Source organism: Hippopotamus amphibius, chromosome 6, assembly GCF_030028045.1.
Source record: "Hippopotamus amphibius kiboko isolate mHipAmp2 chromosome 6, mHipAmp2.hap2, whole genome shotgun sequence".
In the NCBI taxonomy this organism is placed as follows: domain Eukaryota; kingdom Metazoa; phylum Chordata; class Mammalia; order Artiodactyla; family Hippopotamidae; genus Hippopotamus; species Hippopotamus amphibius.
Window position 1 is genome coordinate 23,595,876 of NC_080191.1, and position 17,306 is coordinate 23,613,181.

The window sequence follows — 17,306 nt, forward strand, 5'->3', positions numbered from 1 at the left end:
ACAAAGACCCAACGTAGCCAATACATACATACATAAATAAATAAATAATAAAATAAATCTTTAAAAAAAAATCTCCTTTGGATGTCACAGTTCAATAATCAATTGCGAGTTACTAGTAACTTCTTACATTATCGTCATTCAGGAACATAAGTCAATGTTTAAAGCAAGAAAAAAATTCTTCAATTACAGAAGAAATTGATGTATGTTGAATAATATTTTAGGAAAATCAAAAAGTACAAAGAAAAAACTACCTAAAATTCTCTCAACCAAAGACAGTTTTCTTTTTAATTTTTATTATTTATTTATTTATTGGCTACGTTGGGTCTTCATTGCTGCACACCGCCTTTGTCTAGTTGCAGCGAGCTGGGGCTACTCTTCGTTGCGTTGCGTAGGCTCCTTATTGCTGTGGCTTCCCTTGTTTTGCAGAGCACAGGCTCTAGGCTCATGGGCTTCAGTAGTTGCAGCACATGGGCTCAACAGCTGTGGCTCAAGGGCTCTAAAGCGCAGGCTCAATACTTGTGGCGCACAGGCTTAGTTGCTCCGCGGCATGTGGGATCTTCCTGGATCAGGGTTCCAACCCGTGTCCCCTGCATTGGCAGCCATATTCTTAACCACTGTGTCACCTAGGAAGTCCCCAAAGATAGTTTTTTGAATATTCCTTTCCAATTCTTTTTGAGTTAACTTTTAAAAGTTTAATATGTCTTCTTCATGTACGACTATACTGTGAGCATTTTCATTAAGCATTCTTCAACAGTTACATTGTAAGATTCACAACTCAACTGTTATTACTGAAATTACAAAAATGCAGGCTTCTCATAATAGAGGAAAACCATTTGGGTATTTTTAAAGATGAAACAAACAAACAGTCAAAGATAACAATAAAGACAGCTGGTTAAACAACGACATTTATTTTTCTTTCATCTCAAAACCTGATAAAAATGATTATAAAGGGATTTTTTAAAGGCTAAAATTTACAAAAATGAAGACTGGGAAAACACAACAGTAACAATATAAAAGAAGATAGAAAGGAGATGATCAAGAGGTAAACTGACTTTAGCAGACCTGAGAAAAGTGAATTGAAGCTGGCAGTGGAGAAAGCTTGGAATCCAGTTTGAAATTTGGGATTGCAAATATCTTTATATGCTTTATAGAACTGACATTCTCTCAATCAGTTGAAATATAATGTTAGATTTATAGTATGAGTAAAATGCTGTAGTCTGTGATTATGAAAGCTATTACTTTTGTACGTACAAAGGCATTAGTAACTTTTAAAAACTTAAGAAAACTGACAAGTTAATACACATCTTAAGAGTACATTAAGTAGATTTTAAGAAGATCATATCTATTTTGAAGAAACATATGGTTATCAGCACATTAAGCCCAACAATATGAAACTGCTGTTTTTTGGCCACTTTTGACCTAGCAAGAAAAGGAGCAATTAATTTCAAATTGTTCAACCTAATATAAGCAGAATAGATTGATTACATCATAATTCTAATGCTGCCTGGCATAGGAGCTATCGTAACATCAAACAAAATAGCCTTTAATATTTGTATTCAGTTATTAATTTCCATTTAGGCCAACAGTTGTTCTGGAAAAAGTTCTACTTGAGAACTCACCACATTTTATGAGAGTATTCAAAGCAGAACATGAACTTGTTACCTAAAAGTTCACAAGGAAAACAACTCCAAAATCATGTACAATATCCATGATAAATCACAACTAACCCACACATAATAAACTTTAAGAATTTATTAAATAAATTTTCAGATTTATTATTATAACCTAGCAGTTCATTCCATAATGGTGATCTTTACTTTGGTCTTGACCTCTATCAAATGTTGATTTCAACACTTTGAAGCAAAAATAGCTTGATGTTCTACCAGATCTACAAAGGAAAGTCACCTAAACAGGAACAAGTCAGAAGGCTGTTCTTCAAGAAGGTAAAACTGATAGAACACGTGATCCATCTGAATATAATGAACTATTTATAGACATCGGCAATTTATTAATGAGTAAGGAGAAAACTAAGGAAATGACAAAATTGAACAGGAAAAACAAGTTATGCAAAAGGGGAAAACTGAGTAAGCTGAAACATGCTTTACTGTTGTTGGTGATGCCATAAACACTGAATACCACAACCAAACTTCGGGCCTAAATACCAGATTTAAATTACAACAATGGAGATATTGGAAGGGCGTATGCATGTGTTGGGAAGAAAGTGGTGATTCCCTCTTCTTTCACAATGGAAAGTGAATATACAAGGTTAAAATTAAAAGTTAAAAATAATAAAGCTTGGGGAATTCTCTAGTGGGCCAGTGGTTAGGACTCCATACTCACCGGCAAGGGCCTGGGTTCAATCCCTGCTCGGGGAACTAAGATCCCACAAGCCACATGGCACGGCAAAAAAAAAAAAAAAAAAAGAAAAAGAAAAGAAAAGAAAAGAAAAAAACAAAGCTTGCCTGTTATTTAAAGAAAGGTAAGCAACAAAAGAATCAACCAAAAATGTTAAAAATTATGCTACGTGCAATATGTGGAATCTAAAAAACAAAACAAATGAACAAACATAACTAAACAGAAGCAGTTATGTAGATATCGAGATCAAACAGATGGTTGCCAGAGGGGCAGAGAGCAATAGATGAGGGAGATTAAGAGGTACAAACATTGAGTTATAAGATAAATGAGTCACAAGTATGAAATGTACAGTGTGGGGAATATAGTCAACAGTAATATATTTTTATGATGACAGATGACAACTAGACTTATGGTGATCATTTTGAAATGTAGAAAAATATCAAACCACAATGTTGTGGACCAGGAACTAAAATAATGTTGTAGGTCAATTATATTTTAAAAACAACAAACTCATAGAAAAAGATATCAGGTTTGTGATTACCAGAGGCAAGGAGTGGGGGGGAGGGGAGATTAGATGAAGACAGTCATAAGGTACAAACTTTCAGTTACAAGATAAGTATTAGGGATGAAATGATGTACAACACAATAAAGATAATTAAATTGCTGTTATGTTATAAATGAAGGTTGTTAAAGAGAGTAAATCCTAAGAGTTCTCATCACAAAGAAAAAAATGTATTTTTTAACCTATTTCTTTAATGTTGTATCTATAGGAGGTGATGAGTGTTCTCTAAACCTACTGTGTTAATCATTTCATGATGCTGAAATCATGATATTGAAGTCAAATCATTGTGTTGTACACCTTAAGCTTACACGGTGCTTTATGCCAACAACATCTCAATAAAACTGGAATAAATAAACACACAAAGTTTAAAAAAAAGAAGAAAATTGCTGCCTTGGTTGGTATTGTGACAGCCTTATAAAACTACTCATGTATGAATGTATACATAAATTTGATAAAAATACAAGACCTAATTTACTGAAACTAGATTAAAAGTAGTTATAAAAATCAATTCCAAATACATACATACATATGACAAAAACCCATAAAAAACACAAAACATATGGTTCCATGTTAAAATAGCAGGTAAAAATTACAATGACAACTTTCATGGGAAGTTCTCAGGAAGAAAAAAAATTTTTTTCCTGGAATATCACCCTTCAAATTGCTTACCTTTGACTGTCAAATTGAAGCAGCCAAGTCTGTCACCAGAGAGTGAGTCTGCACCACACTGCAGCACCACAGCACTAGGTTGATACATCTCCATCACTTTTGAGATAATCTAGGTGCAAGGTAGCAGATGTTAGCATCTCTCAAAAACAGCTCAGAATTCCTTTTCATTTTTGAACTTAGTAATACTTACAGGCTTAAATATCTGCCCATATGATTCATCATCTATACCATCTCTCATTGGAAAATTGACAGCATAGTATTTGCCTTTTCCTGCACCAATATCCTAAAATACATAGTTAAATAGAGCTTAGAGAATATATCATAATAAAAAGTTTGACATTAAAATATTTCTAAAAGATTAAAAGACTAGGTAACAAACCCCAATTCTGCATTCATCTTGTAGGTTGAGAAAGGAAATAATACAGAATAAGTGCATGTTTCAACATTTATGGATTGCTTATAAAGCTGAAAAGAACCAATTCCAGTTAATCTGTAATGATTATTTTGGGGAGAAAAGAAATTTAACACAATAAAAGGCAATTTCAAGTTAAATATCATATTAACCCAAGAAATTTTTCATAAAATATACAAGACAACTTTATGAGTAAAACTGTAGTAAATATAAACTCTGAGCCAAAGAACCCTGCAGGACAATTGTCTCTAATGTAGAATCTTCCTTGTGGCTCACAATCTGGTATGAGTTTACTTATAAGACTTTCTTGAAGTTCTAACAGCTGCATACTAAAGTACTGAAATCTGTTCTTTAATTGAGCTTGAAATAAATTTTGTTTCTACTTGTTGAGTAAGTACCACTCTAGGCATTAATACCTCCCAAAAGAAGCAAAGGAGAGAAACTAAGAGCTGGGTTCCAGCTACACACACACACACTTAAATTATATATACATGTATTATATATACTTATTTTATTTGTATGTTACACATGTGTACATCTATATATGTGTATGTTTATATAGATATATGCACACATAAACAGCTGACCCTTGAACAACACCAGGGTTGGGGTGTAGACCCTCATATAATTGAAAACCTGAGTTTAACTTTACAGTCTGTCCTCCATATCCACGATTCTGCATCTGCAGATTCAACCAACTGTGAGTTGTGTAGCAATGCAGTGACTATTTACCGAAAAAAACCCACATAGAAGTTCAAACCTGTGTTGTTCAAGGGTCAACTGTACATTCCAAGAAGAGATGATAGAGACACTTCTACAAAACAGTGCTTTAACTACAACATCAAAGGATTAGGGGTAACTGATTCTTATGTGTTTTAAATTACAGTTGATCCTTAAATAACAAGGGTTTGAATTGTGGGTCCACTTACATACAGATTTTTTTCAATAATCATATTGGAAAATTTTTCTGGAGATTTGCAACAACCTAAAAAACTTGCACATGAACTGCAGTCTAGAAATATTTTTAAAAATTAAGAAAAAGTTAGGTATGTCATGAATGTATAAAATACATGTAGATATACATATACAAAATATGTTAACTGACTGTTTATGTTATCATGAAGGCTATTAGTATTTATGCTTTTGGGAAGTCAGTCATATGCAGATTTTCAACTGCACAGGAGTCAGCACCCCGACCCCCTTGTTCTTCAAGGGTCAACTGTATAATGTCTCAATATACATGAATCTTTGGGATTACTAATATAGATACACCTTCTTCCCTTATCTCTCATGGAACGATCTCAGCTTGAATCCATTTTTTTAAAAAGCATAGCTTACCCTTCAATATTAGCGTTATTATGACCCAACATTCAATGAAAAAGCATGAAATTACACACCCACTTCTACAATATTTCTCAAAGAATCTAAATTTTTATATAACTAAATACAAACTAAACACATGTGGACAAACCAAAGAACTATAAATACCAGGATTTCTGCACTAAAAACAGTTAGAATACACATTGACAGTAAGATTTCAGAATACAGAAAGTTGGTCAGCACTTCTCACTGAAGCTAAAGGCTGGTAACTCAGAACTGTGGCCCTTGTTGGACCAAGTTTTATACCTTCCATTTCTTATTTCACAACTGCTACTTTATCACACCTTTGGTTTTTTTCCTTCCACTAAACTACTGATCTAACAAATACAAGCATAGTTCTAACAAAGATCTAAGCTCAGAGTAGCCTTCTTTTCTGAATTAGAATGAACTGTCAGGTAGAAAAGGTAATGTTTATTAAATTATACTCCAGTTCCATGAAAGTCCAAATACAACTATACATATAATGTAGCAATTGATTTTAGTTTCTTAAATTTGGGGGACACCTTTATAATATCCAAAGGGAAAAATTTTTGACATTTTATACAGAGAGTATAAAATCTTAAGGAGATGCTGAAAGTCATTCTCAATGTTTTTAAAACATGCATCCTCCAGTATTTTCCAACAGCTTCAAACAACTATAAGCACATTGTCAGAAATTAAAACAGAGGCTTCCATTTGCCATTCCTGAGATTAATTAGAATTATCTTACAAAGACACTATCTTTGTTTAAGCTTAAAGCTGGAAAGTTTTTGCTTAATGTCCACCAGAGTGCAATGGTTATAGACAAATAAGTTCCACCGGTTTAGAACAGTGGTTCTCAAACTGTAGTGTGCAGAATAGAATCATCCAGAGTTTCTAGCTGAGAATATGTGCTTCTAAGTTCTCAGGTGATAATGATTCTGCTAGTTTAAGGATCAATCTTTGGGAAGCACTGGTCTGTAAGATAAGACCAAGTGGGGAAAGGCACTGAATGAGCTAACATGGCAAGAAAGAACTGAAAATATAAATTATTTTAAAAGCCACATAATTTAAGCTGAAATAAATGAAACAAATGACCTCTTACCTACTTCTAGGTAAAGTAGGGTTTTATTTTTACCATCGGAACTCTTACTGAAAGAGCACAACCTTGTAATCAAATAATTAAGTCATACATTTGAAGACTACTGTAAGGCCACTGTAAACTTTTGGTTGTTAAACTATAACGACATACCACAGATCTGAAAAATAACCTTAACAAAACAGCATAGAACTAATGTTGAATGCTATGCTAAAAGAAACCTGCCATATAATACAGCTAAACTAAAAACAGCTGTTTAAATTTCGGAATAAACTTCAAAATGTTTACAGTTTGGTTCAAAAAACAAAACCTCTAGTGAAGAAAATAAAACAAAACAACAACAACAAAAAAACAAAACTTCAAGACCACCAAAATGAAAGAAGATAACAGAAATATAATAGAAATAAATGCACTTAATGTAATAGGCAGGCAGGATAAGCTATGATATTCTTTCTCTCCCCAAAGGGGGGGGGTGGTTAGTGGGGAAGGAGGCACACGGGGGGGGGGGGGAGGTGGCGTGGGGCGGGAGAGAGCGAGAGAGTATACACACACATTATAAATTTCAGAAGCCTAAAGAAAAAGAGATTAAAATTAGACCAATTAAATAAAGATCAATCATAAAAGGAGGGCAGTACAAGAACCTTAAAAAGACTCAGTCAATTATTTTATTCCACCAATCTTTATTTGTGGATGTTCAAAAATATTTATTCAACCAAAGAAAAAAAGCTCAGCAAAACAAAGCCCTTTAAGTTCTCACTGAATGTTTGCTTATAGTCAGCAAAAGTGAATTCCAACAAATGTTATAGCATATAAAATGACTTAATCCTTCATATAAGCTTCAAATTAGTGATTCAGAAAAATATTAGTTCAGGTGTAAGATTACTAACCTCGTAGGTTAATCTCAAGATATTTATTCAAACAGAATTCAGTCTTACCCTCAAGTCTCCTGTTCCAGGAAAGTATTCCCCATATTTATGGAATGATACAGTCATAACACGATCTGTTGTATAAAAAGCTTCTTCAACACCATCACCATGATGGATATCAATATCAATATATAAGACTCTCTGATGATACCTGAAAACAAAACCATAAGTAAGTTTTCAAAAAGGTTTTAAGATAGAAAGAACCACCATGGATTCAGGAAACCTATTTTTGAGCTCCTGCATTCCAGAATGTTTAATTCCCTTTCTTTTCTTTACTTCTAGCCTAAGAGACCACTCAAAGAGAACATCCTGAAGTTATAGTTTGAGCCTCAGACTTTAAATCTTGCCTTTACACCCAATCTAGGTGAAAAAATGTATTTACTCTGTGAAAGCTGTCCTATTCTGCTTTAAAAACATAGTATATGTTTTCATATATTAATAACTATAAAGATTACACCTTATTAACTGTTACTTTAAAACATTTCTCTAGTAAATCTCTAGTATTATAAAATAGGATTTAGCAATCTGCAGTCCATGGTCAAAGTTTGGACAATGCCATCTTTTTGTATAGCCTTTGAGATAAGAATAGCTTTTAACATTTTAAATGAAAAATATAATCAAAACAATAATTTTGTGATATCTGATAATTAAATGACATTCAAATTTCAATGTCCATAAGTGAAGTAAAGTGTCCCTAAGTAAAATGTCCATACTCATTTGTTCACATACTGTCTGTGGCTTCTTTTTTACCTCAACTGAACGGCTGTGACAGAAACCACAAGTGGTATTCTCATCCCCTGACAGTGCTGCTTGGAGAACTACCAATTGCAGTAAAATCCAAATGCATTTTAAGAGCCACACATATCACCACACCGGACATCTTATAACCAGTGCATACCCGTGTCAAAACAAGAAAAAAGGAAAGCTAATTTTATATATCATCCTTTCAAGGCACAATGAAGTGAGGATTATTATGGAATTAGATGACAGAGCACTGTTTATTTTACAATACCACAGCCATGTTAAAAGAATATAATACAGGCTTAAATTATCAGACTAAGCACTCACAAGAATATCCTCAACTCGCAGGAAAGCAACATTTAGAAACTTAGAAAATTAAAAACATAATGTCTCATCACAGACTTTCTTTAAAAAAAAAAAAAAGGAAAGAAAGAAAAAAAAAAGCGTGAACAAAGTAAGTGTCAAAGTGGCTCATAAGCTGTTTACCAATAGTCAATTAAATGAAGTTTGCACCAGTTGAAGAAATGTGTCCAGAGAAACTGAATTAAACTTGTTAAGACTGTTAGCATGTGGGCAAGAACTGCTGCTCAGAGATGAAGACACAGGAACCAGCATCAACAGTGAATTAAAAAACAAGGCAAATGATTTCAAGTGGTTTTCCTTGGCTCTCAATTAGTCAACTGACACAGCTCAATTGTTTATTGAAGGAGTCAATACCTATTTTTTAAATTAATTAATTAATTTATTGGCTGTGTTGGGTCTTTGTTGCTGTGCACGGGCTTTCTCTAGTTGCAGTGAGCGGGGGCTACTTTGTTGTGGTGCGTAGGCTTCTCATTGCAGTGGCTTCTCTTGTTGCAGAGCATGGGCTCTAGGTGCTCGGGCTTCAGTGGTTGTGGCACATGGGCTCAACAGTTGTGGCTCACGGGCTCTAGAGAGCAGGCTCAACAGTTGTGGCACACGGGCTTAGTTGCTCCGTGGCATGTGGGATCTTCTCGGCCCAGGGTTCGAACCCGTGTCCCCTGCATTGGCAGGCAGATTCTTAACCACTGCATCAAGAGCGAAGCCCAGTCAATACCTAATTTTAAGTGACTGAAAAATTAGCCTTTATAAATAGTATGCATAGAATAACTTCAGGCAAGAACATTTTCAAAGTTGAGAAAACACTAATTTGTTACAACCTGAAGTAGAATATGCTAAGATGTGTTATAACTAATGAGGGTAAAAAAAAAATCTAACTTTGTAAATTTCCAAAAAAAAAAAAAAAAAAAAATCACAAATACCTCTATAGATATCACACTCAAACTTCAGTCAAGAATAACTTTAAAACTAACTCCTTTAGCAACTTAGAGATAATTATACCCATTGGTACAAAACCCCACTCTACGTGGAAGTTAGGCAGTTAACTGGTCTCATTCAATAGGTAAACAAATTTCCTATAACACAGGTTTCAAATTTTTTGCCTTCAAAAGTTAAAACTTACAAAATATTAGAACATAAACTTTTGGGTCATGTCATTTTTCATTAATTAACCTAAACTGTCAAACTACTTCTAATATATTTTTAGAAAGGTACTTAATGGAGTCTCAGACATTGATATGTACTTCTCATTCTTAATAATCCAAGGACTGGGCAAATTTTAATTAAAACACTTTTTCATAGGAAAAATATCAACACAAATTAACTTACTTTAGTAATTCAAGGATGGCAAGCACAATATCATTAACATAACAGAATCCTGATGCTTCTGATTTCTTAGCATGATGCAATCCTCCAGCCCAGTTAACAGCCATATCAGTTTGTTGTCGGTTTAACTTCACAGCCCCAGCTAACAAACAAGACAGGGGAGACTTTTTAAATGTTTAAAGTAAAAAATTAGTATAACTAGACAAAAGCCCACTTGGAACGAGTATGCCATGCATAAGCAAGAGTATAAAACCATAAAAGGATCATTGTCAAGGGCAAGTTATCTCCTTAGATAACTATTTTGCTATAGTAGTGATGTGATTAAATAAGAGCATATAGATGGAAAGTAGTAGTGACAATGGTAGCTAGAAGAAAGGGAGGAAAAAGAAGTCTCTAAGTGAAAATGCAACTGAAGTGAAAAACTGAAAATTAAAAAAAAAAGTTTGAGACATCATGATCACAAAACACGGGGGGAAGGGGTGGTGGTGGTTAAAGACAATTGTACTATAAACATACTACTTTTTGTTATTAAAATCTGCCACTATTAAAACTTGTTTTAAACAAATAACCCAAAAGATAAATACCAAGTTTAAATCAGCTTTTAAATTTGACCAACTCAGGACACTTACCAACTGAGCCACCAGTTGAAAGCTGACAAAACTCAAAGAGACCATCAAATACTGGACAATCCTCTCCAACATTAACTGCAGAAGATGGATTTCATTAATTTCAATCTGAAAGCCTTTTCTTACAAAAAATATTTCTTACAAAAACTATTTCTTACAAATAACGTCTGTTTGATGCAATCATAAAACATACACATCACAGCAGTAATCTAAAGTTTGCAATTTTATCCAAGGCAGTTAAACTGTTATATGCAAAATACCATCACCAATTCTTAACATGATTCTTTGTTGAATATTTCTGCTTTATTAACAATAAATGAATAGCTATCAAAATATAAAAGGTATTTGGTGTTATTTAATTAAAACACGGGCTTAAATTTTCTAGGCATTTCTCCTTAAATATACAATAGTAAATTAATCAAAATTCTAAAAAGTTTAAATAAGTAACTTCAGTTGCTTTATGATTTACATTCTTTAAAACGCCTTAAATACACAGAACATCCATAACTTTGAAATGTATTTTAGTGATTACCAAAAAGATATAACAGTTGGTTGCCTATGTCCATGGTTAGCTCTTATCTTGAAAGATGGTAAGAATTAACTAAGCTCATGACAGCCAAGACAGAGAAGAAATACTTAAGGTATAAGGAGACAACACATGCAGATACACAACACATCACGAAATATTTAGTTTCTTAGTACCGAGAGAATGAGAGGCACAGATGCATATAACCCATTCTCAGTCTCTCCTCACCCCTCAATTTATATTCTCTTCAAGAAAAAGGATCATTATTTTACATAGCTTTCAACATCCTTTATTTATTGACACGATAATGAATAAATTTTAGCTTCCTACTATTCAGATACAATCATAATCTTAATATAATTCTGTATTATGTAAATTTTAAACCAATCCTGTTAATTCATTTACCTTAGGGCTACCCATGACTTAATCTAAGCCTGAATCCACATTGAAAAAACAGGGACAAAGAATATCAACTTATATTACAGCATTTTACTGAATCAAATGAGATAATCTACGGTAGAAATGTCAAATGAGATAATCTACGGTAGAAATGTACTTGAAGTTCTATGCATTTATGAGATGTCTAGCAACTACACTTAATTTAGTATTACCGAAACTGGTTTTTTTTTCTAAAAAAATCATTACTGAAGTCCATCAATAAAAACATCAATGAGAATGAATTCCAGTATCAAGCTTTAAAAGACACTGTTCCAGTCATTGTAGAATGACATTTTGCATTCCATCTTCAAGTCAACCAATCTCTAATAATAAAATACCTTTTATCTACAAAGGAGAACACTATGTAGAAGAGAATCAAAAGCTTCACTAATAGCACAACAAAGGGAAGAACATATTATACATACAATTGTCCCTTGGTATCCACAAGGGATTGGTTCCAGGACCCTGATGATACCAAAATCTGGGGATGCTCAAATCCCTTATACAATATTTGCATACAACCCACTGAATATCCTCCCATTATTTAAATCATCTCTAGATTACTTATAATACCTAATACAATGTAAGTCTGTAGTTATAAATGCAATGTAAACAGCTGTCTACAGGAGACAAATTCAAGTTTTGTCTTTTGGAACTTTCTGGAACAGTCCACGTTAACTAAAGCACACAAATAGAAGACAAGAGGTATACACACCAGGCTAAGGCCAATCAAAATACAATCACTTTTTTTTTTTAAGTAGGGGAGTGAGGTCTCCTTACCAACATCCATTATCCCAAAGTTAACAAGGAACCAAAACGAAGAGCACAGAACATCCAAATAGCTCTTTGGCAGTTTGGCAACCAATAAGCTTCAGGTAGATTTTTTTTCTTTTTTTTTAAAAGTAGCTTTAGTATTGTTACACAGACTTTATAAATCAATAAATAATTAAAATAATATTTTAGATCAGGAAAATAGCTAGATTTGGTAACTCTAACTCTAATCACAAGCTTCTAAAAGTACCCATTTATACTTATCACTACTAATATATACTTTTAACAAAGAAACGTACATCTCTGCATCTGCTTACTATACTCAGACATGTTATCTGGTCTTATTGAACGTAGAAATTTGATGTACTCATCACTGTGGTATTTTGTCATTTCTTCAGCAGTGGCTTTATGGGGCCTCTGTGAAGAAAAATAAATGTCAGAATTGTGGAATTACAACTGGTTATATCAGGGTTAACAAACATGAAGTAAACAACTTCCCCTAACAATACTCTCAAAAGAACTAGGTCTGCCAGAACAAAAGAGGTAAATTCCAAAGTGAATCCAAATTTACATATGTGTTTTAGGAAATAGTAATTAATTCCAAACATAACTCATAGGATTAGGCAGACCTAACATCAATTATGAATTAATCACTCTTCTCTTCAATCCTTCTAAAGACAAATCCATGTTCATAAACTCTACTTTCTCTTATTTTCTATCAAAAACCGTCTGCTCTATATCCAATAATTTCATCAATGAAAGGTTGATCAGGTTCATCAGGAAGGTCAAGACTCATTCAGGTAGAATGAGGTTCATTCTCTATTAGTTCATGATCTCTCTTCACTTCCCCTTGACTATCCTAATCATCCTCGTTCCTAGGAGGTTCATTTCATCTCTGACACTTCTTCCACAAGGCTTCCTGACTGAAAGTCTTATCCAATTCCTCTTCTCTAAATGTCTATAATCTGAAAGAAAGAAGCTCACATGTATTGTCCAACATTGTTAACTGCTTCAAGTCTTTGTTTTCTCTCCTAATAGATAAGAATTATTGCATCTTATATCTGTTTGTTTATACTCCCATCTCTTCTACAAAATAGATACTTTGCTTGCTCACTAATACAGTGTTCCATATGCCAACAAATATTTGTAGGATTAATTTTCTGCATAATTCTTTTGTAATAGCCCCAGGTCAACTCTTCAGCAGCGTAGACAGGTCAATAATTATCATAACAAAAATATTTAGTATGCTAAATTGAGTTGGTCTCCACTTATGTGAAAACCTGGGGGGAGGGAAACTGTTTTGAAGGAAGAGGGAAAAAAGAGGCCACGGCTGTCACACTCTTAAGTTTTCTCCAAAGAATAAAACAGAAAGAGGAGTTTCTATTTTCTTCCAGATCTTTTCATCTGCTAAATGCCCTCCAACTTTGAAAACAAAGTTTCAAAGCAGTGGTTAAAACAAACAAACAAACAGTGACTATTAACCAAAAGGTATACTCACATATATTTCCATTTTTCTATATAGGCCATAATTTAGCAGCAAGTTATGGGTCATGCGGATCCTATGAGGTTTCATGGGATGACCCTGTCCATAATAATAATTTCCAATATCACCTAAAAAAGGAAAGAGACAAAATGAACAATACAGACAAGAAAATCTTCATGAACTATTTAAATTTATGTGTTCACCATCAGAAAACATTTACCACCTAAATAAGCTTTATTTAAAATCTTAATGATTTTAGATTTTGCAACTTTCAAACTGTATTAGAAAACCAAGATACTATGCACACTTTTACATACCGATGACTCCTTCAATACGTTATGTTTGCTCAAAGATTAAGACAAACAAGCTTTTCTGATTTTTAGTTTACTGAACTTTCTTATTTAGGATTAGCCCAAATAAAACACACTTTGCTCACTTATAAAAGGAGTTTTTGTTCCTTAAAGTGATACCTGCTTTTAGTAGTCACTGACAAATTTAAATGCTTAAGGTATATTCTCTGAGTTTCACCAGTATGACTTAAAATTTTATAGCTAAAGAACCTAAAAAAAAAAATTTTTTTTATAGAAAATATTGCTTCTTGGATGATTCACTAGCATGCCAAAAATCCTTTATAGTTGGTATCATTGTGGCTAAAATGTTTTACATGTCCATATAAAATAAGGGAAATTGATCCACAGTCAATAAGGGAAATTTGGTAACTGAAATTTGGATCCTAAATAAAGTTTTCCTATGATAACATACTTATTACATTTTTCAAGATAATAAGGATATTTTGTCTTAGTCTTCATGATTAGAGTTATAATTCCTAACCTATCTTTTTATGATATCTTACATCCCAAGGTCTTAAAAAGTACACATAAGAAGTCAGAAAGAGAAAAACAAACATCATATATTAACGCCTATATGTGGAAATCTAGAAAAATGTACAGATCAACCAGTCTGCAAGGCAGAAATAGAGACACAGATGTAGAGAACAAACATATGGACACCAAGGAGGGAAAGCATGGTGGGGCATTGGGGTGGGATGAATTGGGAGATTGTAATTGCCATGTATACATTACTAATAAGAAAAAAAATACCAAATTTTACACTTTAAATATATGCAGTTTATTGTATGTCAATTATATCTTGATAAAAGGTCTTTAAAAATTAACATACAAAACAAACAAAAAGTACAGATAAGATTTACTTTAAATAACACCAAAATCACAGATTTTTGTCTACCAAATTTCAATAAAGTTAATATTTTTAGGTAAAAATTCAGTGTTTCTATAATAAAAAAGTGTTAAGGATGCCACTTAAATATATACCATTTTTCTAATGTGATGGGCAATTTTTACAACAGCCTTTATTAGAAAGTACTTCTAGTACTAATTCTAGCTTTTAAATAATCGATTCTAAAATTCTGGTAGGCGAGCCAAGCTGATTTTAATGGTTTCAAGTTAATCATTTAAACATGGGTTCATCATTTACTCCCCTTCTTGATCAAAAAAACTTTCAAAATCCTGCCTAAATACACACCTTTTTCTGTTTGTTTAATGAAAACTAAGAATTCAAAAAACTTTTGCTTTTCCCTTCCATATTTTTGATAACAGTCCAGGATGAACATTCACTTTTATAACATAACCCATTTCTAATACTACCACTAGTTGATTCTGTTGCTATCACACACCTTTAACTTTTCAACTTCAACACAAGCTCTCTTCTGAAAGCAATTCATATATACACACGGTCATTTAAAGGGAAACAACCTTTCTTAATCTGTTACCGACCACAATAAAGCTAAGACAAAACAAAGCAGCAAAGCAGAGCTATGCATTTATCACAATTCAGAGGCTATGAATGCAGGAAACAAACTACCTTCCAAGCTATAAAGGTCTGCTCTATGTTGTATCAGTAAAGTTCCTTCAAAGCAGCCTGGTCTCAATAAATTCTTACATGTGGAAAGCCCACTAGAGGTACAAAGTATCATGGACCTAAGCAATGCAAGGAAGGTATTTCTAAGTTATCATCACTACCAAAGGAAATAACAAGAATGAGAATAAAGAAACTCTAGTCTTCACATAATTTTCATCTGCCTCTGTGTAAGAATTATCAAGATGAAATGTCTCTAATACCTACCATATCTTAAGATCAAGTACTCTAGTTATATACATACTGAGAATCCAATGAAAAGCTATCACTAATCTAATAATGAGAAAGACCACAATAATCTATAGAAGGGAAAGTACAGTTGCAATTTCTCAGCAAGAGTGCTTGATAAATAAAAGATGTTAGCAGTAATTAACATTTATTGAGAGCTTACTAGAAGGCACTATTTTAAGTACTTCACATGTTATTATCCACTAATCTTCTCAACAACCCTATGATGTAGGTATTATTACTGTTCCTATTTTATAACAGTGGAGATCGATGAGATGCAAAGTCAGGGGATGTTGTCAAAGTCACATACCTAGCAATAGAGGAGCTAGATTCAAACTCAGGCAGGGCAACTGCCAATCTTCTTAAGTAGTAGCTACTGTGGAAAGTAATGGCTCTTACAGTCACTAGAAAGAAATGGTAGGGGGAAGCTTGACAAGAAAAGGACATAATATGGAATACAAACATTTAAATAAAGATTTAAAGTCTTTGTTAATTTAAAGAAAACAAACATAAGAAACTACCTAATTTATCAAAGTACTTATTTTTTACCAACAGGGTTGTCAGATTTTCTATGAATATATATACATAACTTTCAACAAGTTTCTCACCTATACTTTAGAGGCCCCAGTTCTACCAAGAATATGCACACTACTTAAACGACACGTGTCCACAAGGGCAACCAAACTACAGGTAACTGCTATTAGGCTTATGAAGAATTCTTCCCGTGTGTAAAGGGGTCTAAAAGAACCATCTCCAACTTTTTTAATCCCCTATCTCAAAATTCTCTACACCACTGCTTTGCAGCCATCCACTTTTTCATAAAGATAAAATGGCTTTTCTTAGCTTTAAAAACCTATGGATTTCATTCATTTGATTTAAGTGATCAGTAATGTAATTTGGGCATTTAAAACGTTACCCCGATTTTCATCACAATACTTAGTAAGACTGGTAAAAATGCTTTACCAATGAAATAAGTATCCAGAAAAATTAGCTCAAAGTGGTTCCTTGAATACAACAAACTTTGTCAATGTGAAGGAATTGCCAAAAAGATTTAGTTATTTGTAAAATTTTCTAAACTGCTCACTCTTCAAGAAGCTCTCAGAAGACAAGTGGCTACTAAGGTCTACAATCTGAAGTCCTTGAGATGAGATATATTTCATACTTTAAATATAACTTCACCCTTGAAGAAAAGCTGACTAAAAAACGATTCAAGAAAAAACAGAGAGCTACTGCATTATTTTCGTCTTCCACAGACTAGTTAGTCCACTAGCGGCTTTAACACACTGGCCACTTCTTGAAATATTCAGTCTTGGCTTCCATAATATCACTTCCCTGGATTTTACTACTACTCCACAGCCATTCCTCTACCAACCTTTAAATATCAGGCGTTTCTCCAGTTCATTCATTCATTTAACAAATCAAGAGCCAACCGTGTACCAGGCAGGTGCTTGGGTAAGTCAGTGAATCGAAGGCTGTCATAAATCCTCTTCTCTCAGGAATAAGTCACCTAACTG

General features: G+C 33.4%; 1 protein-coding gene across 1 annotated transcript in view; it reads right to left on the reverse strand.

The window, feature by feature from the left end:
* HDAC2 (histone deacetylase 2) overlaps positions 1-17,306 on the reverse strand; it is a 30,899-nt gene that overhangs the window by 6,615 nt on the left and 6,978 nt on the right. Inside the window, exons 2-8 of the mRNA XM_057739914.1 lie at positions 13,645-13,757; positions 12,446-12,563; positions 10,415-10,489; positions 9,789-9,927; positions 7,371-7,512; positions 3,777-3,869; positions 3,587-3,695 (exon numbers count right to left, since the gene is read on the reverse strand). Of these exons, the coding sequence (XP_057595897.1) occupies positions 3,587-3,695; positions 3,777-3,869; positions 7,371-7,512; positions 9,789-9,927; positions 10,415-10,489; positions 12,446-12,563; positions 13,645-13,757 (789 nt within the window). The remainder of the gene's footprint in view (positions 1-3,586; positions 3,696-3,776; positions 3,870-7,370; positions 7,513-9,788; positions 9,928-10,414; positions 10,490-12,445; positions 12,564-13,644; positions 13,758-17,306) is intronic.